This window comes from Bos indicus, chromosome 21 (assembly GCF_029378745.1).
Source record: "Bos indicus isolate NIAB-ARS_2022 breed Sahiwal x Tharparkar chromosome 21, NIAB-ARS_B.indTharparkar_mat_pri_1.0, whole genome shotgun sequence".
In the NCBI taxonomy this organism is placed as follows: Eukaryota; Metazoa; Chordata; class Mammalia; order Artiodactyla; family Bovidae; genus Bos; species Bos indicus.
Genome location: NC_091780.1, coordinates 60,102,948 through 60,126,788, shown reverse-complemented (window position 1 = coordinate 60,126,788; position 23,841 = coordinate 60,102,948). Strand labels below are relative to the sequence as shown.

The following is a 23,841-nucleotide window of genomic DNA, read 5'->3' as shown; positions in this document are numbered from 1 at the left end:
CCAGAGTTCAGTTCATTGAGATGTCTTTGCAGTCATAGCTTCGAAAATGACCTTCTCTTTAACTTATCTGACGTTTTCACATTTCAGCAGGAACAACAGTCATTTGCCCATCTATACTTCCATTCATTCTGAAGTGCTCTTGCTGGTTTGTTTTTGTGTTTTGAGAGGGGACTCTACGTGGCACCTAGACACTGATAATTTCATGGTGCCCTGTGTTTCTTGGTAGGAGGATTTTGTGGATTCTGACAAAGAAGCCCCTATAGAATCCACCTTCGTTCGCATCAAAGAAACCCCTTCGGAACAAGAGAGCGCCGTCTTCCTTCTGACCGAGGACGGGGAGCGAGCCTACACCATCAACCATGAGGCCAGCCACCCGCCTCCCTCCAAAGTCTTCGTCTGTGACAAGCCTGAGGACGCTAAGGAGCCCTGGCTGGGTGGCGTTTCCAGCCAGGAGCTGGTGGACAGCTCCTCCGAGTTCATGAACCAGATCATCGAGCAGGTTCTCCAAGGGATCCCCGGGAAGCTCAACAGCACCAGTGAACCGGCTCCAGAATCTTCCATCCTATCATCCAGAAAGGACAGCCGGAGGTCCAACTCTCTGCCAATCAAGAAGACGGTGCACTTTGAGGCTGACACCTACAAGGATGCCTCCTGCAGTCAGGACCCTTTCTACAGTGCAGACCTGCACTTTGAAGGGAGCCCCGGAGAGAGCAAGGAGTCGTCCAAGCAGGATGAACGGGTCTTGGCGGCTGATGCTGCTGAACAAACACCGAAACGGGAGGCGCCGGAGATCCTGGAAGTAGCCTCCAACGAGGTCCCTGGCGACATGTCCTCGGTGGATGGTGAGATTAGTCATCCTCCGACTTCCTGGACCTCTCCCCCCTGGAATGGGGCTTCGGAGAGGGCATCCAGCCCTGGGGACGAAGGCCATCTCCCCTCACCCCCGGGACAGAACACCGTTATGGCCAGTGCCGTGGAGATCAAGGTGAAGCTGCTGACGGTAGAAGCGATGGATAAAGAAGACTATTTTGAAGCCATACCATTAAAAGCCTCAAAGTTTAACAGCGACCTCATCGATTTTGCCTCCACCAGCCAGGCTTTCAACGAGGTTCCTTCGCCTCATGAGAAAAAACCTGCAGAGGAGGAGCTGTCGGAGGATCACCCGGAGAGGTTGGGCAAACGGAGAGGGAAATCCGCCCACAAGAAGACAGATTCGGATAAGGCTCCAGTGAAGCTCGACCAACCTGACCCTCACAAGGACCCTGGAGACCAAGACCAAGGCTATTCTTTGGCCCCCGAGGAGGCCCTGGTGGATAAAAAGCCAGAGGTGTATGAGAAGGCCAAGCGCAAGTCCTTCCGACGCCGCCGTCGGGGCGAGGAGGAAGGGGAAGCCGAGTGCCTCCGCGGGCTCGGGGGAGAATTGCCTTCCAACCCGCCAAGCAGCAGCGTCAGCTTGGAGACCCTCCGCAGCCCCAGCGAGGAGGGCCTGGACTTTAAGCCGTCTCCCCCGCTCTCCAAGATTTCCGTCATCCCCCATGACCTTTTCTACTACCCGCATTACGAGGTGCCCCTGGCGGCGGTTTTGGAGGCTTACGCGGAAGGCTCGGAGGATTTGAAAAACGAAGAGATGGACCTGGAAGAACCGGAGGCTTATCTGCTGGACCTGGGGGCCAGGGAGGACGAGCCCGAGGAGGCCGAGGCCTCCCAGAGCAGCTTCAGCTTCTCCGGGCTGGGCGAGGACCTCCCCCAGGCCAGCATCGCGGAGGATGCCAGTCCCGCCTCGGAACCCTCTCCCCAACCCTCGCCTGAGGACCACCAGCAAAGGGAGGCCAAAGACAGCGTCCCCGTGCAGGGCCATCAGGTATGTGACTATGGAGTTGGAAACCCTGCGTGGGGAATTCTGTGCTTCTTCCCAAATATCCCTGTGCGTGCGTGCTAAGTCGCTTCAGTTGGGTCCGACCCAGTGTGACGCTATGGACTATAGCCTGCCAGGTTCCTTTGTCCATGGGATTCTCCAGGCAAGAATACTGGAGTGGGTTGCTATTTCCTTCTCCTAAACTCCCCTTCTTCCTCCATAAAACAGAGAAATGCAGCTTCCCGCACAGGCATCCCAGGTCTAGAATTTAGGGAGAAATTCACTCCAGGCTCAGGCATAGGGCTAGGTGAGTATCTGAGAGGGACACTGGTCCAGTTTGGCACTCTGGACACCTTGCTGGCCTCCCCGTAGTCCTGGCCCTGCCCACAGGCTGCCTGGGAGATAAACTGAGGTCATGCTTGGTGGCAGTGGGGGAGTCCCAGCGTAGTGATATCAGAAATCATTTTCATTAGTGATCACAGCTCCGCCTCTTCTGCACTGAGTCAACTGCAGCCCGTTCTCCTCCAGCAGCTGGGAAAACCAAGCCAGACCTCACACTGGACCCCAGCCTTGATATTTCAAGGCCTGTTATCTGTTTGGCATGATAGTTTGGCTCCTGCTGTTAGAATTGGGTTGTATAAACAAGGCCAGGGAAGGACACGCACGTCTGAGCTGGAGCAGCCAGGCACACGCTGTCTGCCACCTTGAGTCTGCCTTCACCTGGCCAAGCAGCTCTAAAGGGGCCCCCAGAGTGAGCGGTGAGAGGGTGTAGGGTCCCCTTCCCCGCCTGCCCCTCCAGACACAGCTGCCTCTTCCCCGCCTCCCAGATGCTCCTTTGCCTCCAGGCTTTGCTGGAGTTGCTCCCCTATCTGGAGGCCTTTGCCTACCACCTGTTTGTGTGTTTGTGTGTTTGCATGCTTAGTTGCTCAGTCATGTTGGACTCTTTTTGAGTCTCATGGGTTGTAATTTTCTCTGCCAGTAAAGAGGGAGCATTTGTGTATTCATCTCTGGGCTCCAGAGGCCAGCCTGACAGGGCCTGCAAAGCTGCTGTCAATGTGCACTGAATGGCAGTTTGGGGTGCCCTGTGAGGACAGGTAAATTAAACCCTGAGCTGATGGAGAGTCAAGACAGGATCCAGTGAGGGCCCAGAGGTGCTCGGAGGAACAAGAAAGCCTTGCCCTCCGGGGAGGCTGCAGAAAGGGAATCTGAGTAACCTTAAAACACGTTTAGGGGGTTTCCCTGTTGGCTCAGCGGTAAAGAACCTGCCTGCAATGCAGGAGACCCGGGTTCGATTTCTGGATCAGGAAGATCTCCTGGAGGAGAACACACAACTCACCCCAGTATTCTTGCCTGGAGAATCCCATGGACAGAGAAGAGCCTGGTGGGCTATAGTCCATAGGGTCGCACAGAGTTGACCACCACTGAAGTGACTGAGCACGCGGGCATACAGAAGACATTTAGGGGACTCTCCTGGTGGTCCAGTGGCTGGAACTCCAAGCTCCCAGTGCAAGGGGCCCAGTTTCCATCCCTGGTCAGGGAACTAGATCCTACTTGCCGCAGCTAAAAGTTCGTACGGTGCAACCAAAGATCTCGCGTTCCACAGCTAAGGCCCAGAGCAGCCAAATCGACGAATGAATTAATTTTTAAAAACCAGACATTTAGGGTTTAGACGGGCCAGAATCGATAGCGTCATTTGTGGCTTTGCCAACTCCAGACAGTGGAGGGGAGCCCCTGCCTGAGCGCTGGGGGGTGGAGCAGTGTTCTCTGGCCCTGACGGCGTAGAAGCCAAGCATGGCCTGACCAGTTCTTCGGGGCCGAGCACCCACTCTCTGGCTTTGGCTGGAGGAGAGGGCTGGGTGGCTCATAGGTGCCAGCGACCTGCCTGCCACTGTTCTGCCTTAGGGAGAGGAGCCCAGTCCTGCCTTCCTGCCCCTCCCCGGCCGTCTGCTGTCTGTCAGAGCAGGCTTATCCTGTGGGAGACCCCAAAAATCCTGCGGGGTAGGAAATGCCCCTCAGTAGGTCTCAGGGTCCCCAGGTTGGGGATGACAACAGCAACTGGGATGATTCTCTGAACCGTTAGAGGCTGAAAATTTCTTTTCGGGCAAAAGAAAGGGGACCAAGTGGGTGGTGAGGAGAGGGCCTGAGTTGCCTCTCTGCCCCTCTGTGTGACTTAAAATGGCTAATGAGGGGACATCCCTGGCGGTCCAGTGGTTAAGAATCTGAGCTTCCAGTGCAAGGGGTGTGTGTTCAGTCCCTGGTCGGGGAACGAAGATCCCACAGCCTTGCTGCACGGCCAAGAAAATTAAAAAAAAAAAAAAAAAAAGAAGGTTGGAAAATGACTAATGAGCGCCTCAGTCTCCTCCCCCGGTGACTGAGTGCGGACGCGTAGATGAGGCACTTCACTGTCTTCTGCTTCCAAAGGCAGGCTTTGCGCCTGTGTGTGTAGCCAGCATGTGGACAGATGGTTTGGGACAAGGTTGGAAGAGCCCTGGACTGGGAAGGGCTTCCGGAGATCTAGGTTTGCATCTGTTTTATGCTGAGCTGCAGGAGAGCTTGGGGCGAGCTTGCATTTCTGGGTTCCGGGGTGGGCATCCGCCCGCATCGCTCATCACTGGGCTGCTTCCTCCGGTGCTCACCCGTCCAACCAGCAGGTGCCCACTCCTTCCAAACACACCTTGTAATTGGCTCCCAAGGGTATGTAGCCAGGCCTTGATCCCAGTGAGTGAGCAGGGCCGGGGAGGGGAAGCGGTGAGGCCCAGGATGACAGGTGAGGTCTGGGAGTCTTGTTTCCTGACAAAGAAGATGACATGGATGGAGAATTTCTCCCATACCCGGCCTTCCTTTGAAAAGAAAAGAAAAACACTATCTTCTAAATGGACTAGAAAATGCCAAGTTCTGGCTTCTAGTCTTTAAGAAAATCAGTCCTCTCCTCATCTCACCTTTCAGAAAGGTAGCATTTGCTCACTGATGATGGAGGAACTGGCATTTCAGCTTGCTGAGAGCGGGTTTAATATCTGCAGGGAGCTTTGTTCTCCTGGGCCTCAGGGGTCTGGCCACGATGATCCTCTTATTAGAATACCTGTTGAGCAAGTTTTTCCAGCCCATGTCGGAATTCTTGAGAGGTATCGCCAACAATTCCCACGCTTCTTAATTTCATGTGAGAGAGCTTGGTGGGGTTGACGGTCAAAGAATCCTCCTTATTATGTAAATGCAACGGAGGTTGCGCTGCCATCCACCTTTGGCTAAAAGCACAGTGAAGACTCATCTCCTCAAACACAGGGGCCACCTTTACAACCCTTGGCTCCCATGGCCTCCAGTAGCCATTCTTCTGTTAAGTGGATGATAGCTGTGTGAAGGGTCTAACCATTGCCCGCTGTGGGGGACATCATTTATAGGAACCACAGTGGTATAAGCACTTTATCAGAGGCTGATAATTATTATACCCATTTGACAGACAGAGAAACTGAAGATCAAAGGGATCAAGTCAGTTACTCAAGGTCAGAGAACTGACTTAGCCAAGATTTGAAACCAGGTCTTACTGACTGGAAAACCCATGCTGTTTTGATCCATCAGTCTGGAGCGTTTGGCACTCTGCACAGGGAGCAGGCATTCTGGCGGGTTTCTCCTCCACCCTGGGCTGTGCTGGAAGGACCCCACGGGAGTGGCAGGATTGGAGGGGGCACCTTAGCTGGGCCTTGGAGTGAAGGTGGAGCAGGTTGCTGCTGGGTGGTGTCACGCACTCCACGTCGCGGCATAAAATGCTGACTTGTATTCGGTTGTCTTGTCCTTCAGTCCCAGGAATCCCCAAACTCGGAAAACTTAGCCAGCCCCTTAGAGGAAAAGGTAATGGAAGAATCGATCAGCAGTAAAAAAAAGGAGAAAAGGAAACATGTGGACCACGTAGAAAGCTCAATATTTGTAGCACCTGGAACTGTTCGCTCCTCAGATGACCTGGAAGAAGACACCGGTGACCACAAGGTCCTTTCCAGGTATTTTATTAACATCTTCTCGCCCCAGAGCCCCTGCCTGGGGAGCTACTCTCTAATCTCATCCCACTTCCGGTTTCTGATTGGATGGGGATGTGGGGGCAGGGCTGGACAGCAAGGGAAACAGATTCAGACAAAGTGCTCCTTCTCCACACATGGGCTCCCCCAAGGACCTCCCCTCAAAACCAGGAGGACCTGCACCTCACCTTCTCTCCTCACCGCCAGCAGCTCTGGGTGGAAATGGGCAGCAAGCAGAGAGATGGCTGAACCGTAGGTAGGGGTGGGGATGAGAGGTAATAGACTTGACCCTGCCACCCTTAGTCCATGATAACTACCAGTCAGTGTAGGTAGAGACCAAACTTAGCCGTTTAGGAGCATCTTACAGAATCGGAAGGGATGTGCTGAATATGCGTGAAGGGAACCATTTATCACTGTTGCATGGAAGCTAGATTTAATATGACAGCTTCACCCACGAGTTTGGGTCCAAGGCAGTAAGGATGGTCGATTTACCCGAGGGGAGGGGGAGGCAGGGAGGATAATGAACTTAAACTGCTAGGAAGCCTGTAACACACATCTGCTCTGTCACTCGGAGGCCACTAGATGGTCCGGATTATTCCCAGGGAAAATGTTTAACTGCTGAATGTCAGAAGACCCTGGTCTCTCCCCACCTTCACTCATCATCACATTTACCATCAGCTTGTACCAGCCCTTGTGTATTCAGGCATTTCCCTTACATTGGTTCATCAATTCTCGTGGGCACCCTGATAGGCAGGCAGGTACGACTGTGCATCATTAGGAAGCTTGGGGGGTACCTCCCAGCTTAGGAGATGCCAGAGCTGGGGGTCTTGGACCCAGACCTGTCAGAAGTCCTCACTCCTTCTGTGACCCCACGTTGCCTGTGCTGGGTGAGCCATGCTGACCACAGAGGGAAATGATTGAGATAATCATTGCGGGAGTGGAGGGGGTCTTGAAGCCCATAGAGGGAGAACCAGAGGGTGGGGCTGTCCAGTGCCCTGCTTCCCACTTCCCCTCCACCTGGCTCCCATGTTGGGTTTTGGGGGACAAAGAGCAGATGGGAGCCCAGGGGAGGAGACACAAGGCACAATGGGAGGCAGCTGCCAACTTAGCCTATGACTGTAAGTCCTTCTCCCTGCCCTTGGCCGTGACTGGCCAGCAGACGTCTATGCGGCTGGACCTGACCCTGCTCTAAATGCAGATGAGCACTCCCGGGCAGGTGGTCCAGGGCTGTCATCTACTCCACCCCAACTCGGGAGGGGCCACTAGTCAGATGCCAGACTGCCCCCTTCTCCCTAAGCAGATCAGCCTTAGCAGCCTTTGAGCCGTCATGTATGTGTGATGGAGCCCGCTAGACTTGGGGACTCTGGAAGACACCGGCCACAGCTCTGCCCTCCAGGAGCCCTCAGCTGGAAGGAGACAGGGAGTGCTCCATCTATCCTGCTGGGACTGGGTGGGCCCCTTGGGTATAAGAGGCAAGTAGGGATTTATGATGAGACCTCAGAGAGGGTCAGGGCAGCCTAGGTGCTGAGAGATCATTTGAATTCAGCATCAAGGGATGAGCAGGACTTGCATTTGGGAGAGGGAGAGAGATGTTCCAGGTGGGACAAACAGCCTGAGCAACAACTGGCACATAGTAGGCATCTCAGGAAGCATTCATGGAGTGGGAGGGGGTGGGAGGAGAAACGGGAGCATGGGGGTGGGGAGGAAGCAAGCACCTTGGGTTCGTCCCTCTTCATCAGAAGGACCAGCAACACCCACCCCGTGGAGATGGGACTGGGGAGGGATAGAGAAAAGTAAACCGATATTTCAGTGTCTGTGAGCATGAGGCTGGGCTGACCTTTTCGTGCAAAGGTGTTACTCTGATCTCAGCTCCTCCATCCCATCTCACTTAAGCAAAGCTGTAACTGTGATGCAGCATTTTAGCCAAGGTGGAAGCTAGATACCTAATGTCATCAGATAACGTGGAGGGGCGCTCATGCGCATGGAGGAACTTGGACCCCAACGCCCATCCTGTGCTCAGGGCATCTCACTGCCCCCCCCACCCCCCCGAGCCTGACTCCAGAGCACTGATGACGGAGGTCATTGCCTGGCTGAGGCTTAAGAAAGGAACGGAGCCCTGGGCATCTATCTCTCTGCGCAGGGACAATACAGGGTGTTTTCCTGGCTGTCAGTCACCCCCGTGGCTCCCCGTTGGTCTAGGCGGAAAGGCCGCTTGCCCAGAGCCTGCAGGACCCCTCATGGCCTCATCTCTGTCCACCCTTCCCCATCCTCATCGCACCAAGCACCCTGGCCTTAGTTGAGGTCCTGGAATGCCCCCAGCCTATCTCCTTCACCTTTCAGGATCGTCTGTCCCCTGCCTGTTTTCTATCTTGCTCTCGAGTCTCAGCTCCACTACCACTTCCTCCAGGAAGCCCTCTTGGATTCCTCCAGGCTATTTTTGATACCCCTTTATATGTTCTCTTAGCTTCTATTCTCTTTCTTCACAGCATTGATCAAAGCAGTCATTTCTTTAATAGTATGTGGAAGGACGTATTTATCATCTACTCTCCCCCTAGATTGTCAGCCAGCTCCAGCCAGCTAGGACCAGTATGGTCCTAGCATTTAGCGCAGCACCTGGCTTGCGTTCGGCATTCAAGGAATAAAAGTTCTTTGTTGGGGGCAGGAGGTAGGGAATGATAAGGAGTGGGCATGCTCTCTCAGTTCAATGTGGGCTCCTGGAGGAGCGGGTTCTTTGTGTGTTTTTTTTTTTTTTTTTTCTGTTGGTGCATTTTGTTTCATCTCTGTGCTGTGATACCAGCCAGGAAAAACTAACCCAGACTTTGAATTGAGGATGAAGCTGAAGTTTCCCTAGGCCTAGCCCTGCACCTGGGACATAGTAGGTGCTCAAAACCTGTTAGCTGGAAACGTGCCATCCGCAGAAAGGGAAGAGCTTGGTGATGTTTAGGGGACAGCCGTAAGCGGTAATAGCAAGGCTGACAATAATGGGACTAAACTCTTCTCTGGACCCCACAATGCCATATAGTAGGTTTGCCTTGAGGAGACTGATGTGATGGTCTCTATATCAGGCCAGTCCACATCCAACACCTCATTCTTCTGTTGGGCAGCAAGACAGGACCACTTTGACCTACGGAATGCTAGTATCTCTGACAGCTCCAAGAAGCAGATGGAGTGGGAATGATGATCCATTTCACAGATGAGGAAATCTGATCAGAGGTGTAACTATTTGACTACGGTTAATCAACTACGGTTAATTGACTATGGTCAATCAGCTGGGAGTGAACCATAGAGTGGTGTTATCTGCATATCTGAAGTTATTGATATTTCTCCCGGCAGTCTTGTTTCCAGCTTGTGCTTCCTCCAGCCCAGCGTTTTTCATGATGTACTCTGCATATAAGTTAAATAAGCAGGGTGACAATATATAGCATTGACGTACTCCTTTCCCTATTTGGAACCAGTCTGTTGTTCCATGTCCAGTTCTAACTGTACTGAAGCAGCTTCATTAGAAGATCAGAGATACTTCCCACATCAGCCTGACAGATATAGCTAGAAAACCCGCCACCTCTTGTATGAAAGGAAACGAGGTGGTCCAGACCCAGAAATCCTCAGCATCATGCACGGAGCACTGCAGAGGGAGTCCGGGTCCCAGGACCCAGTCCAGGTCTGACTTTAGCTTGCAGACGACCTCTGGTGAGTCCGACGATTGGGGGATGTTTGGAAAGAGAAATCTTCCTCCTGCTTTGAAACCCTATGATTTTTAAGAATATGTGGTCTGCTTTCTATTTGAAATTATCTCTCACTTTTTTTTTTCTTGTCAATGAAGGCTCAGTGTGTCTCTTTCATATCATCCTGCTGTTTTTAAGCACGCATACTGGATAATGGGTCTCATTTCCATCACTAGGTCTTAAGTCAGAGCTTGCCTAAATCCACATGTGGCAGCCTCGGGAAGGGGGCAATGAGGAGTTCTTGGTGGCATCAATTCAAAACATGTGTTTATTTTTCAGGACGAGTCACAGTGACTCCAGCATTTACATTCGACGACATACTAATAGGTCTTTGGAATCGGTTAGTATGTGAATTTCTTCTTCTTGCATCCGGCCCCTGCTAATCAATTCCTTTCCCTCCTTCCTTCCCCCTAGCCCAGAGCTTTGAAATTACTGACGTGCAACAGCTATGCTTTTGGATAGAAGACAAGCAAATTGAAACCTTGTCGTTAAGCACAGTCCAATCAGATGTCCAGTTTGGGCATTAGGGGATGTAAATAAAGTGATGATTTTAAAGCCCAAAGGCCTCTTTGTCATAACAATCATATCCAAGACCTCCCGCCCAACCCCTGCACACACATCCAGAAAGATCACCTTCAAAGACAGAGATGCAGCCTAAGCAGAGGGTTCCCTTTGTCTTCACAACCGCTTAGCTCTGCATGTGTTGGCCCCCAAAAGCCCGGGGATCCATAGCTTGCCCCGTTTGTGGGGGGTGGGGCCTCTTCCGTCCACCCATGGGAATAATTTGTGTAGATCATTACATACTAGTTTTATTGTGGAACTAGACGTTTGCAAGATTGAGAAAAGCATGGCATGCTCGACTTTGTATATTTAAAATCATCTTATTTTCTGTTTCAGAGATTTCATCTTTACTAATTGGGTTGCGGGGGTTTTGTTTATAAATTTCACTGTAGGATCATTTTAGCTATGTTCAGTTGAGGAACGCAGCGGATGTGGATGACAGAAGAAACAGAATGTTAACCAGGTGGGTGGCTGGACTCCAGGCTCAGTAGGGTTTAAGGGATTTTTTTTTTTCTTTAATCACACAGTCTACCTTCTGGGGGTGGCTATTCTCCAACTAGGGCTTTGTTGGATAATAATATTAATAGTCTAGAAACATGCAAGAAAATACCTGTTCCAGAGAAAGTGAATGGAAATTGAATGTGAGTGGGAGGGCAACGTAGATATGAATCCAGGTTGACAAGCAGGGCACGGTTCAGAAAAAAATGACTTGGTTTAAAGGCAGGTCTGGGTCATGAGACCTGGGTGTGAGTCTTCATTGAGATAATGCAGTGGCATCAGCTGGCCCTCTGAACAGAGCCAGGCAGAGGAGGTAGGGATGGGATACTGTGTGTGCTTTTTAAAATGCTGTAGCCCCTGACAACCGTGTTCCTTCTGTGTCGCCACCACAGGTACAATACTCAGAAGCTCACTGAGCTGATTTTACAGTTTTATGGCATCAGAGCAGACATGAAGAGGGAGTGGAAACATGCCAGGATGTCTATGAAAGTATTTCTTACTGTCGGAGAACTAGATGGCCCAGACTGAGTGTCAAATGGTTGTAACACCGCCCGTTTAGAACATAAGCAGGCAGACAAATCTGAAACTCTGACAATCCTGAGATGTCCCTATCCCTGTTAAAGTTATTGAATCACTTAATTTTATTTATTTATTGTATTTGCCATGGATTTGAATTGGCTTGGAAGGACTTGAAAAATGTTAGTCACTCAGTTGTGTCCAACTCTTTGTGACCGCATGAACTATAGCCTGCCAGGCTCCTCTGCTCATGGGGTTCTCTAGGCAAGAATTCTGGAGTGGGTTGCCATTCCCTTCTCCAGGGGCTCTTCCCGACCCAGAGATCAAACCCGGGTCTCCTGTATTACAGGCAGATTCTTTACCTTCTGAGCCACCAGGGAAGCCTGGAAGGACTTAGATTATTCAAACGGAAAGACTCTGAAAATTTCCCAACAGCCAGGAGTGTGATCTTTAGACGTCTACCTCTCCGGTTCTTAAAAAAAAAAAAAGAGGCAAGATTTGTTTCCCTCTCCTGCCGTAAAATGGAAATATTAATTCACATTTTCCACTGGGCTTGACATCCTCATAGGAAAATAGTACTTTTAGCTTTTATGAGATAGAGTCTTTGAAAATTGAACCCTCAAGGTTGAGAAATGCCGTCGCGTTTTCTATGCTTTTGAGCATTTATTACCTATGCAATAAAAAAAAAAGTAGTTTAAAATTTCTCTAAAAACAGTTTTAAGAAGAAGAAAGAAATTCTGCCCCTTATCTGCGTGGGAATCACTCAGTTTCCAGACCAGGGCAAAGGTTTAATCCCCTCTTGGCCTGGCTTCTTGCTATATCAGGAGATGATTCAGGGAAGAGGTGATTTTTGCTTCTCATAATCTGTCATGTGCCCCAGATTGACCCCGAGGAGCTTACACACGGGTTCTATAAATGCAGCTGCAAGCAGAGACCCCCAGCCCCGACTGCGATCAGATAATGTCTTCTGAGCCTTTTCTGTCACCACCACACAGCCCCTTTCTAGACTCCCTCCACCAGGCAACAGTAAAACATCATTTTAGTGCTACCTTAGGGCTTCCCTTGGAGAAGGAAATGGCAACCCACTCCAGTGTTCTTGCCTGGAGAATCCCAGGGATGGCGGAGCCTGGTGGGCTGCCGTCTATGGGGTCGCACAGAGTCGGACACGACTGAAGTGACTTAGCAGCAGCAATAGCAGCAGGGCTTCCCTAATAGCTCAGTTGGTAAAGAATCCACCTGCAATGTGGGAAACCTGGGTTCGATCCCTGGGTTAGGAAGATCCCCTGGAGAAGGGATAGGCTACCCACTCCAGTATTTTTGGGCTTCCCTGGTGGCTCAGCTGGTAAAGAATTCCACCTGCAATGCAGGAGGCCTGGGTTCGGAAGATCCCCTGGAGAAGGGAAAGGCTACCCATTCCAGTATTCTGGCCTGGATAATTCCATACAGTCCATGGGGTCGCAAAGAATCAGACACGACTGAGCGACTTTCACTTCACTTTCTGTTAAAATAAGATAAAAATAAGAGAAGAGGGACTTGCCTGGAGAGTGAGTGGCTAAGACTCGATGTTTCCAACACAGAGAGTCCCGGCTTCAATCCCTGGTCAGGGGACTAGATCCCGCTTGCCACAACAGAGATTCCGCATGCTGCAACAGAGACCTGGTGCAGCCAGATAAATAAAAATAGATATTATATATATATATATATATATATATATATATATATATATATATATATATATTTACTCTCTTAAAATTATATATCTACTCTGTCCTCTTAAAAAAGAAAATAAGAAAGATACCTCTCACCAATATGGAACCTGGTAATCATTTTCAAGGTTAGATTCCGAAGCCAAGAACAAAAACTAGATGGTAGAGAGGTGTGTCTTTTTGTTGCTAATGGCTGTTTTTAAATGATCAGTTAGCAGGGAACGCCTCATTTCTCTCCTTAGATTCCTTAGGAAGCCCCTCTGTTCCTGGGAGCATAAAAAAGAGCTGACAGCCTTGAACTCTGCATTCAGGGCACTGCTGTATAACAGGACACATCCTGGAGGAGGGTGCAGAGCTGGCCCGGGTCCTGGCTCTGTCACAAAAGTCATTGTGTGGGCTGGAGAAAGCCACCCTCCACCTACCCCACGAGGTTCAGCAGGCCCATCTGCAGATTGGGGCTAACAGCTCCTCTGTTTTGGTGTCGTGGAGATGAACTGAGAGGGTCTAAAAGCTCAGAGCGTCCCGGGACCCCACCCTCCACCTGGGTCTGCCCCTCGCTGGGAAACCGAGCCATTGGCTCTCCAGTTGGGCAGTGAGGCTGGAGGACAGGGAGGGAGTGGGGGTCCCCTGGGTGGAGGAACCCTGCTTGTGACTGCTTTGGTGTGTCTCCCTCCTGCAGGAAGGCCAACCACTCGGGCAAAGCCAGGCTGCGGGAGATCCACAGCTCCCAGAGCGACTCGCTGACACAGCTGGTCCAGCAGCCGGACGTGATGTACTTTATCCTCTTCCTCTGGCTCCTGGTTTACTGCCTGCTGCTCTTCCCCCAGCTGGATGTCAACAGACTCTGATGCGTGCGTCTGCATAATAAAAGAGACAGGACCCTGGCCGTGGGGTGGGCATTCTCCTTCCTTCCTCTTCTTGCCTATTCGGGATGGGGCACTTCTGCAGATAGTGGAAGACCATCAAGGAAACTTAGACCACCCCCCCAACCCTTCCCCACTATTTTTTTTTCATGTTTCCTTTCGTTTTCTTTTCTTGTAAGTCCTAAGCATGCTTTTCTCTTAGGCTGTGAACATAACACTCAGGTGTGTGGCCGGATCCTTGGGTAGGGTTTGTTTGTGTGCCTTGTTCTGCCAGGTTTTACTATTAAGCTTCATGGCTGAGACTTATGGGGCTTCCCAGGTGGCTCAGTGGTAAAGAATCTGCCTGCCAGTGCTAGAGACACAAGAGATGCGGGTTCGATCCCTGAGTTGGGAAGATCCCCTGGAGAAGGAAATGGCAACCCACTCCAGTATTCTTGCCCGGAGAATCCCATGGACAGAGGAGCCTGGCGGGCTACAGTCCCTGGGGTTGCAAAGAGTTGGACACGACTCATCGACTGAGCACAAGCACTGATTCTTAGCTTGCTCGGCTTTTAAGGTCCCAGATGGACTTGAGTTTGTTACCTCCTGATGACAAAGGGGATGGATACCCCAGGGAGAGCCCTTATGGGAAGAAAACTGCCCCACTTTCCTCCAAGAGGGGCATTTGGGTGAAGGCGCTGGGGGCCCTGTGGTGGTCTGGTGGTTGGTCGTGGTCTTCACGGGGTGGGAGAAGGGGTTATCCAAAGAACAACACAAAACTGCTGGCTCCAGGAAAGTGCGTCCACAATCGGCAAAATTCACAGAAAGTAAAGGCTGGGTCATGAGCTGCAGTGCACACTTGTTCACGCTAGGGTGTTTTTCTAGGGAGGGGATGCATTTTCATTTTGCTTTTGCACTGACTGATTTGAGATAAAGCTGTGATTTTTCAAACCTTTTCCACCCATGGAATCCTCCTTTCAAGAGGATTCTCAGGGGGTGGTCTAGTCGAAACATGAAAAGCAGAGCTTTGGCTGACTCGGCAAGGCCTGGGATCCCTCTTGCTTTGTCTTGGGCAGTCCTACACCCGCACCCCCCACCTCCGGCTTCCATCCATGGCTCCTGAGGCCGGTACCCAAGGCTGGTACCCAAGGCTGGTACCCAAGGCCCTGCAGAGTACTGTAAACACCAAGAGCCTCCCAAGGCCCCAGGAGGAGGGCAGGGGTGACCTGGCTGAGAACGAGCTCTGGTTGGTGTTGGAGCAGGTAGTAGCCCAGCAGGTTCCTGCCCCGAGAACACCTGTGTGCGCACCGCCGCACAGTGCGAGTCTGCACCGCCGTCCTTTGTGGTCCGTTATAATGGTTTTCTTGAAAAGGGGAAAGGTTTCAGAAGGCATCTTGAGAAGTAGCCAGAACTGGCAGGTGGTAGAGGAACGGCATCCAGCCGCCCATTGATCTTCCGTCTTCCTTCTACCCTGGGCTCCCTGCTTCCTTTCAAGACACAGGCCCTGCCTCCCTGGGTATCGCTTCCTCCTCCCCTTGTCCTCCCCTGCTCAGAAAGCATATTGAGTGAGACTTATAAACCCACAGACTACGAGGTCGAGAGGGGCGTTCAGACAGCATCTTCGCTGCTGAACCTGGAGAGGCAGAGCCGTTTGACCAAGATGGCACAGCCAACCAGTAGCAGACTTGCAAGTGTACCCAGGCCACCCGATGTCCCCCCCGGAGCTGTCCCCTCTCTTAGGGAACTTCTCTTGGGCCCAGGGATGTCCTGAAAAAAATAAAATAATAAAACGAATAGATAAGAATGTCCTCATTTAAAACAAAACCAAAATTCTTAGGTCAACAGCCAACCTTTGTTTTTTTCTCGTATTTTTCCCACGAAGTTTTGCTCACTTCCAGGCTTGTCGCCCGTTCCTTCTGGAATATCCTTCACGGCTCTAACAGCCTGTCAGCTGACACACCAGTGTTGTTCTTACTCCAAGAATCATGCTTCTCTCTCTGCAAGCCAAGGGCTTGCTTATTTCAAGCAGTGGGTCTCCAGTTTACAGAATTCCAGCATGGCCAAAAGAATTTACCTAGCACATTTGAGTTGATGACAGCCAAAACCTGACTTCTATCCCACTCTAGTTATAGCCTGCCTTCTCTCCATGAACGAATCTAAGCCATCCAAGCTGAAAGCTGTTGGGAGCTTGGAGCAATTCCATCTACAGGGCCAAGTGTCCCATGGAAAATGAGCTAATTAATGAGCTCCCTAGCATCATTGAACGCTCAAAGGTACAGATACTAAAGATTATGTGTGTGATATTTTATAACTCTGGACATCAAGCAGTCCTCACCGAAATTAGATGCTTGAAGAGCCAAGGAAGAGCTGACCCAAGCGTTAATCATTTCATTTTAAGGATCTAGACCTTGTTCAGAAAAGTCTGCAGGTTTTCTCTCTCACCCATTACAAAGTGTAATATTATTTAAAACCATCTACTGGCAAGATGCCTGAAAATCATTTAGTTCAAGTTGGCAGCAAACTGATTTTTTTTTTTTTAAGAAAAAAAGATTCTCACTTGAGGATAGGCTTGTGTGAATAAAGTCAGTTATAGAAGGTGAGTAAGAAGCCCGCAGGACAAACCACCCCATGTTTTCTTTTTTTTTTTTAAGAATTTATTTTTAATTCTTATCCAAGTAATACATATTCATAGTTTTAAAAGAAACAAATACAAGAAGGCTTTTAATGGAAACTAGCAATCTCCTGTGTCTTGCTTCCTGGAAGTAACCCTTTCAACTCTTCCTATTTCTTCTAATATTTACCTTTGCATTTCTATATAACATGCTTATATTTCTTTTTATTTTTAGAATACCAAGATACCTGCTGGCTTGCTACCATGGTCGAGAAGGATCTTGCTCTTAGCCTAACCCACTTTGTTTTTCCAGCATGGTTAGATTTTGTTGTTTGGTGCATCTCTCCTCATCGCGAGCCTACGAGGTCTGTTTACTTCTGAACCAAATGGTGTACTATAGTTGCTTGTCTTTTCTCGTCAAATTTTTTTCTCCTTGATGATGATGATGATGATGATGATTTTGGTGTGGTACCTTCCTTAATAACTTCCTGAGAAAAGAACATGGGAAGTAAATTTTTGAGATTTTGCATAACTTAAAATGTCCTTATTCTGCCCTTACCCAGGGGTAGCTGGATATAGAATTGTGGGTGGAAAATAAGACCCTCCCACCACTCCCACCTCCAACGTGGTTGTTGAGATTCTTAATGTCATTCTGATTCCCAGGCCTTTAGCTGTGACCTGGGTTTCTCCACCTTCCCAGGAAACATTTCAGATCCCTTCATTCTCTGTGTTCTGAACAGTCCCAGTGACGGTGTGCCCTTGATGGTGTGCCTCGTTCTGGGCTCTCGTGGGAAATTTCTTAAGTTTTCTTCTAATTGTTCACATTTTTTCTTTCTGGACCACCTGTTGTTCCAATGTTGGACCTCCCAGGCTAATCCTCTAATAGTTTTTCTGTTTCTCATCTCTTAATTTTTTATCTGCTTGCAAAGACAGTTAACTTCTCAGTGTTCCTGGTGAATGGGTTTTAATTTCCAAGACATTTTGTGGCTGTTCTCTTGTTTCTGTTTTATAGGGTCCTGTTCTTGTTTCTTGGCTGCAGAACTTCTCTCCCTGGATGTTCATGATAGTGGGGTTTTGAGGAACTTCTTTTCTGCTGTTTTGCTTTTATTTCCTCTAAGTCCCCTTTCTTTTGGTTAATCTCAGTCTTTCATGATACACGTTTTCTTGAGATATCTAGTGATCCTGTGGATCTGTTCTTGTGTAAGAGTGATATTTCAAAAAATGGATTGGAAACTCTGTCTGTCAACTCGTGCATTTTTCTGTAGGGTCACCAGGTGGGCACCTGAACTCTTCAGGGGAGAACCACACATATCAGTAGGTCTTATGCAGGTCTTTTCTCATTGTGTTTCTTTAGAGATATTTCCACTTCTCTCTGAGCATACACAGGGCTGCTACTAGCCTATGCAGAGCCCTCGTGCAGTTTCAAAAGGGCATTCCCTCTGAGTGGATGACTTCCAGATAGGTGCCCCTCTGGGGCAGAAGCCACCCGTGGGCATGTGGCCAAACTGGCAGGCGCATTTTTTGCCTCTTTCTCCAGTGAAAGGCTCAAGGAACAGAGCAAGGGCTAGAGTTAACTCCCAGTTTCCCCTTAGCCTTGCCTCTTTGTGCAGCACACAGACTGTAGGGCCGTACCCAGACATGCTGGCGCACACCTGAGTGCCCGCACCCTGACCTCTGAGCAGGCGTCTCATCACCATCAGTATGTAGACACAGTGAATCGGTCCCGCCGCACTGTGCCTGGTGTCCCTGGGTTGGACCTCCTCTGCTTCCCCTGAGGAGTGGCTGCAGCTCGGTACCGCACCTCTCCTCTGCACATACGAGGTGTTGGGATTCCTTGGCCCTGCCCGTCTGCCTCCACTCTGCCCCTGCCATAAATGGGTTGGCATCTCTCACCTGTTGTCACCTCCTCTCCATCATTCTGTCTTCATGATGCCATCACTTCCATTCCTTTGCTCTTGTTTCTGTGGGCTCTCGCCAGGGAAGACATGAGCCCACGTGCTCAGGTCACCATCTCGAACACATGGGCCCTCTCTATGCAGTCCCCTGCGTGCTCTCTCCCTGCTGGTTAGGCAAGCTCGCTGCTGTGTGGACATGCTTGTGAACTTGCCCTGAGTCCTGCTGAGCCAGTGGTGTTCAAGCGCCTTCAGTTCGCACTGGGCCAGATTGGGGGTGTTGGGGAGGGAACACACAGTGCTCCCCTTGATGCCACAGTGCAGATAGGGGTTCTCCTTCCTGCCTCTTTCACCTCCTGCCCCTACACAACCATCTTAGAGCTCCCGTTGCCCCCAAGCTCCATGCACTTTTTATGTTTTCCTTGCCTTGCTTCATTGGGAAACCAGTAGCCCACACTGGTGTCGGCCAGTGAACAATACGGCTGCTCCCTCTACTGGGTGGCTGTTTGGAACTGGGTGGGCAGTTTTTCCCGGTCAAGCCAGGACTCTGTGGGGAGATGGGTTCCCACCAGGACTGAGAATGGAGTACTATCTTCTCTGCCCCTTAGACAACCACTCCAGACACAGGCTGCTTCTCCCTTCCTGGGATTCAGCAGAATTCTCCCCAGCTCTCCTCTCATCCCTGTGCAGTGCTAACGTGCTCTGTGTGAAGGTTGATCTCATAGAAGGCAGAAGATTTGGAGGCTGCCTCCCTGTATAGCCGATCTCCATAAATTGTAGATTGTTTGCTAGCCTTAGGGATCACGTAGGGATCACAGTGTCTCATTTAAGAAATGAGAAAGACGAGGATCAGGAAGGAGAAATGACTAGTCCCAGTGTTGCTTAGTGCCCTCAGGAGGGACATCTTGACACCCAAGTGAGTTTTCTGCAAACCTCCAGCCTCCGGTCCCTGAAGCTCACTTGCACCTCCTTTCACATCAAGGACTCAGAACATCTAGGAGCTGATCTCAGACACAAGCCCGAGGAAACAAGGAAAGACTGTATCTCTTGAATACCAGAATTCATGGTGGCTTCCTTGTTAAGAACTCTTCTGTCTCCATGGTCGTGTCACTGAAGGGCAGTCCTGTGACGCACTCTCTTTCATGTGACCTTGGCTTTTCTTAACTCTCCAGAATGCCACTGCAGCTCGCAGATGTGGCCTCTCTCTCCTTTCTGCTTGGAGACCTCCCCAGCCATCTCCATTGACGTCCTGAAGTCCCCGAGGTGGGCTGTGTGCAAGTTTCAAGGCAGCATGGCTCTTCAGAACCTTCTCGGTGATGCTCTGGCCAGAAAACAAGAGCCCGTGATGCCCTTTGGGTCCAGAGGTGTTATTTCTCTCGCCCCGACATTGCATCATCTCTGCTGAAACCACCTTTGGGGGCAGATTCAGTGCCTGGGGCCACAGCTGCCGTCCTGAGGCCCCACTGAACAGCTGGCTCTTCATCCGGTCCATCCAGCTGCTGAGTGGGGCTGCGCTCAGGACGAGGGCCAGGACCTGGGCTGAGCAGCTGAAGGCTGAAAGCCAGCATGAGTGATAACATGCTCATTTGCTGGAAATGGCTGCAGAGTTTGCCTTAACGGTTAGCCAGCGTCAGGGAGCCAAGAAATGAGATGTGGCTTCTTTGCTGGACATGAAATCCCATGGATCTCTTTTTGCGCTGTCTCTTGTTGGGCATCTCGTTGAGGAAAAACAGTCAGCCAAGGGAAGTGAACCTGATGCGAGCAGAGCCGGGACTCTGTTTTGCATCCAGAATTTTCCATTTCCATGGCGAGCATGCAGATGCTGTGGCCTCAGGCTCCAGGTGAGCCCTGGCCCTCCGTTCTCTAATGCATGACAGCTCCACAGTGACCCGCAGGTCTTCACCGTCCTCCACTCTCGTGGGCTCTGCCATCTTGGGAAGGGGCAAAGGCCTGGAGACTCTGAGCCCCTACTTCCCAAGGGTCAGCAGAGATCATCAGAGTTCTGGAACCCCTCTGATTTTTCTGGAATTGCCAAGTCCTCCTGCACAGGGAAGATCAACTTAGATGTTTATAATTTGTTCTGAGAACCTTGATGAAAACCCATCTGACAAGCAGTCACCTCTAGCCCAGGGCTATAATACCAACAAGCCAAAAAGCATCCTCCTCTGTGGGAAGAAGACAGCCAGTGTTTCAGGCTGTTTGACCACATGGTGTTAAATACACAACAGTCTGGCCCTGATCCCACTGGTAACTTTAAAATCCCTGACACTTAGATGTCAAGGCCAGCTTTCATCTGGCAGAAATCTCTCTAACTGAAGCTGCCCGCCCACTCATTTTATAGTCACTTCCTTCCCCAGGAGGTTTTATGGGATGGGGAGGAGGGCAGGTTTGGGAATCAGCTAGATTTAGGTTCCAGTTCCAGCTCTGTCTCCAGATACCTGGATGACCTTGGGCAAATAACCTCTCTGACCATCTTCTGTGCAGAGTAGATACTCAGTACATGTTTGTTGAGTGAATGATAGTTTCCTTGTGGACTTGCCCAGTGGTCTAGTGGTTAAGACTCCATGCTTCCACTGCAGGGGACACAGGTTCGAGTCTTGGTTGGGAAAGTTCCACGTGCAGCCAAAAATATTAATAGCTTCCTTGTGAGCTCGTTACAACATTGTATGCTACTCAGCAGCTCCTTGCCTGCCTGTCCCTCCTCGCCAAGCTTTGACTAGACCTCCTTTTGTTATATTCAGTTACCATAGCTTTTCCCAGCTTCTTTCCAACCCACCTCCCTCTTGCCAGCTGCTCTGTCTCAAACCTAACTCATACCTTTTATAAGAGGAAGTCTACCCATGAACTCACTGGACCCTTAACAATCACAGGAGGTGGTTCTTTCAGCACAGGAGGTGGTGCTTTTAGCTTCAGAGGAAGCTAAAACACAAGAAGGAAAAATAATAAGATCATAGAGCTGGCAGGTGGCAGAACCGCAAATATGGGACTTCCTTCCAAACGTTGATTTCCACCCAGGACTTCACTGCTTAGAAAATAAGCTTTGCCCCAAGGTGATTCTGATTCTTACTGACTTCAGTCTAGTTGGCAAGAGTGGGTGAGGACCTCAGAGCTGGGCAGGTGGTGAACTTTATCTGTCACTTGTAACCCCCACCTTGTGTTCTTCCCCTTTCTAGGTTTCTGCACACTTTGACCCTTCCTTGGTGATTCGGTGGTAAAGAATCCACCTGCAATGTGGGAGACCCAGGTTCTGTCCCTGGGTCAGGAAGATCCCCTGGAGGAGGGCATGGCAACCCACTCCAGTATTCTTGCCTGGAGAGTCCCATGGACAGAGGAGCCTGGTGGGCTACAGTCCATGGGGTTGCCAAGAGCTGGACACAATTGAGTGACTAACACTTTCACTTTCCACATCAACACTGCTTAAATATTTCCTTCATCCTCAGTTTGTAAAAGTGACTGAGTAACATTGTACATCAATTATGCTTCAATTAAAAATAAGTTTAAAAAATTTTAATACCTGAGGACACCCCAAATTCAAGTTTTACCCTAAGGTTGCAAATTTATAACTAAAATGACTGCTTTTAAAGGGCCTTCAGCAGCATAAATTCAGTGTCTTAACATTCAGGAGTGAGTGACTTTAATTAACCGCCCCCAGCTCTTCACTCAGTTCTTCTAATATGCTTTTCAGAGTGGAAGAGAGGCCCCCTCCTTTGAAAAGCAAATTTCATTGTCCTGGGCAGAACACGATTAAAATAAGAATGAGAACATGAATTCCTGGGAGTAAGACAACAGGTTGGTCTGTGAGATAGGAATCACCATTTTCCCTCTTTGTTCTGCCTTTAAAAAGTTGTAGGTTTTGCATTGTTGCAAAAACAAATAGAAAAGTATCTTTTGATAGGGTTTTTTTTTTTTTTTTTTTCCTCCCATTTGCGATAGTTCCCACTTCTCTTAGCCCCACCAGAAGTCAGTGGACTTTGCTGTGAGGATAGCCACAACATGCCTGGTTGAAACACTTTTTAAAAGGAAACTCTTAAGAGTGTCTGTAACCTAGAGAGTTGACAGTGTTCCAGATTAGGACAGCACTGGCCTGGCTGTTAGGAACGCATGTCCTAGCTCGGTCCCGCCTGCTGTGACACCTTGAATAATTCATTTACCTTTCTGGGTTGGAAGTTTGAAGACCTCTTTTTAGAAGTTCATCCTAGGTTTAAAAATCCAAAGGTTAGCAAGTTCGTTTTTTTTTTAAACATCTCAGTTAGTGGCCTATTTGCTTAGAATAAATGTGCCTCTGCATTTGTAAGTGAATTCCAAAGCTTAGAGCACGGTATTTAGAAAGGTGCCTTCGGAAAGGGTTTGGTGGAATAAAAGGTAGTCTGTCTGTGGAAGGTGTGGGGGTGGAAGCTTGTAGAATGTGCAAGATCTGCTTCCTGGGCTCCCAGAACTAAACTGGTCTCCTTAAATTAAATCAGCATCTGATGCAGCAGTTTTCTCAGATTCGTTGCAATTCACAAGTTCAGCCACAGGAATACACAGATGTAAACACCTGGACCTTTCTATTCTCCTCCTTTCCCCCAGCCCCTCTGAGCATCGACACGCATAGTGTTAGCCACTCGGTTGTGTCCGACTCTCTGCAGCCCCGTGGACGGTGGCCCACCAGGCTCCTCTGTCCAGGCACAGAAATTCCACTTGAGTCAGAGGCTGCTTGCATTCTAGCATTGGATCCTTGAAGCCAAAGACTGGCACGTTTGTGTAGAATGTCCCTGGGGTGGGTGTGGCACTTGGGGAACGGGTACCATGAAACAGAGACCCTTTGCCCTTGAATTGCACCCTAAATTAGCTGCTGGCGTCACTTTTGATGCTGGTAACATCGGCCAAAGACAAAGAGTAAATACAGAAGGATGGTCGGTCCCTGCCGTGGAGCAGGTGCGAGGTCGGGACCAATTAGTAAACCTGGGCACAGGAGTTGTTGAAAGTGTATAGTATTGAGTGATGATAGGTTTATTTTTTCAAGGTCTGTAGTATGTTTAATAGATTCACTGCTACCGTTTCTTTTAATATCATGGCAGGACTTAATTGATAATGTCTGAATATTTTTACTGAGAGGACTAAGAACTATTGGAAAAAAGTGAAATGTTATTTTGTAGTACAAGAATTATTTTGTCTATTTAGTCTATACATAGCTGTAGCTTTGTAAAAAAAAAAAGGTATCTTTGTAAAAAAATTGTATGAACGTGCACTCTTATTTATTAATTATTGTAAATGAAGATATAAATGATTATTTGCATAATTTATACCTGTGGGAAATTAACTGGAGTGTTTGTTATTTGACTGTTTTCTATTAAGGAGTATTAGGCTTGGTGCTATGATGAATGGTCTTGTAAAATTACATGTATTCTTAAGAAAAATTTTGGGTATAAATCTCATGAATCAACCAGCTCATTGATCATTCTCATTTCCATGTGTATCCGTGCCTTTCCCAACGAGAAATTACACTGTCTTTCCTTCATCCCGACAAAGAGCACTGTTGCCAGGGTAAAAGTGAAGCCAACTGACTATAGAACCATAGAGATTGTAAGAAATCCGTCTTTTTTTTAAACCATTAACTTGCCTCGCGCCTTTGCAGGTGCAGCTCTAAGAAGG

General features: G+C 49.4%; 1 protein-coding gene across 8 annotated transcripts in view; it reads left to right on the top strand.

The window, feature by feature from the left end:
• Nucleotides 1–23,635, top strand: part of CLMN (calmin) — a 122,128-nt gene extending 98,493 nt beyond the window's left edge. For 2 of the 8 annotated variants that reach the window (XM_070775635.1, XM_070775640.1), the window contains exons 9-14: nt 227–1,861; nt 5,648–5,844; nt 9,861–9,921; nt 10,535–10,605; nt 11,033–11,129; nt 13,542–23,635. In XM_070775635.1, the coding sequence (XP_070631736.1) occupies nt 227–1,861; nt 5,648–5,844; nt 9,861–9,921; nt 10,535–10,605; nt 11,033–11,129; nt 13,542–13,727 (2,247 nt within the window). In that variant the 3' untranslated portion in view covers nt 13,728–23,635. Of the gene's footprint in view, nt 1–226; nt 1,862–5,647; nt 5,845–9,860; nt 9,922–9,995; nt 10,144–10,478; nt 10,606–11,032; nt 11,130–13,541 lie in introns of those variants that run through there. The other 6 variants (XM_070775637.1, XM_070775639.1, XM_070775638.1 and 3 more) reach the window with 6 other exon arrangements.
• The last annotated feature ends 206 nt before the right edge of the window (nt 23,636–23,841 follow it).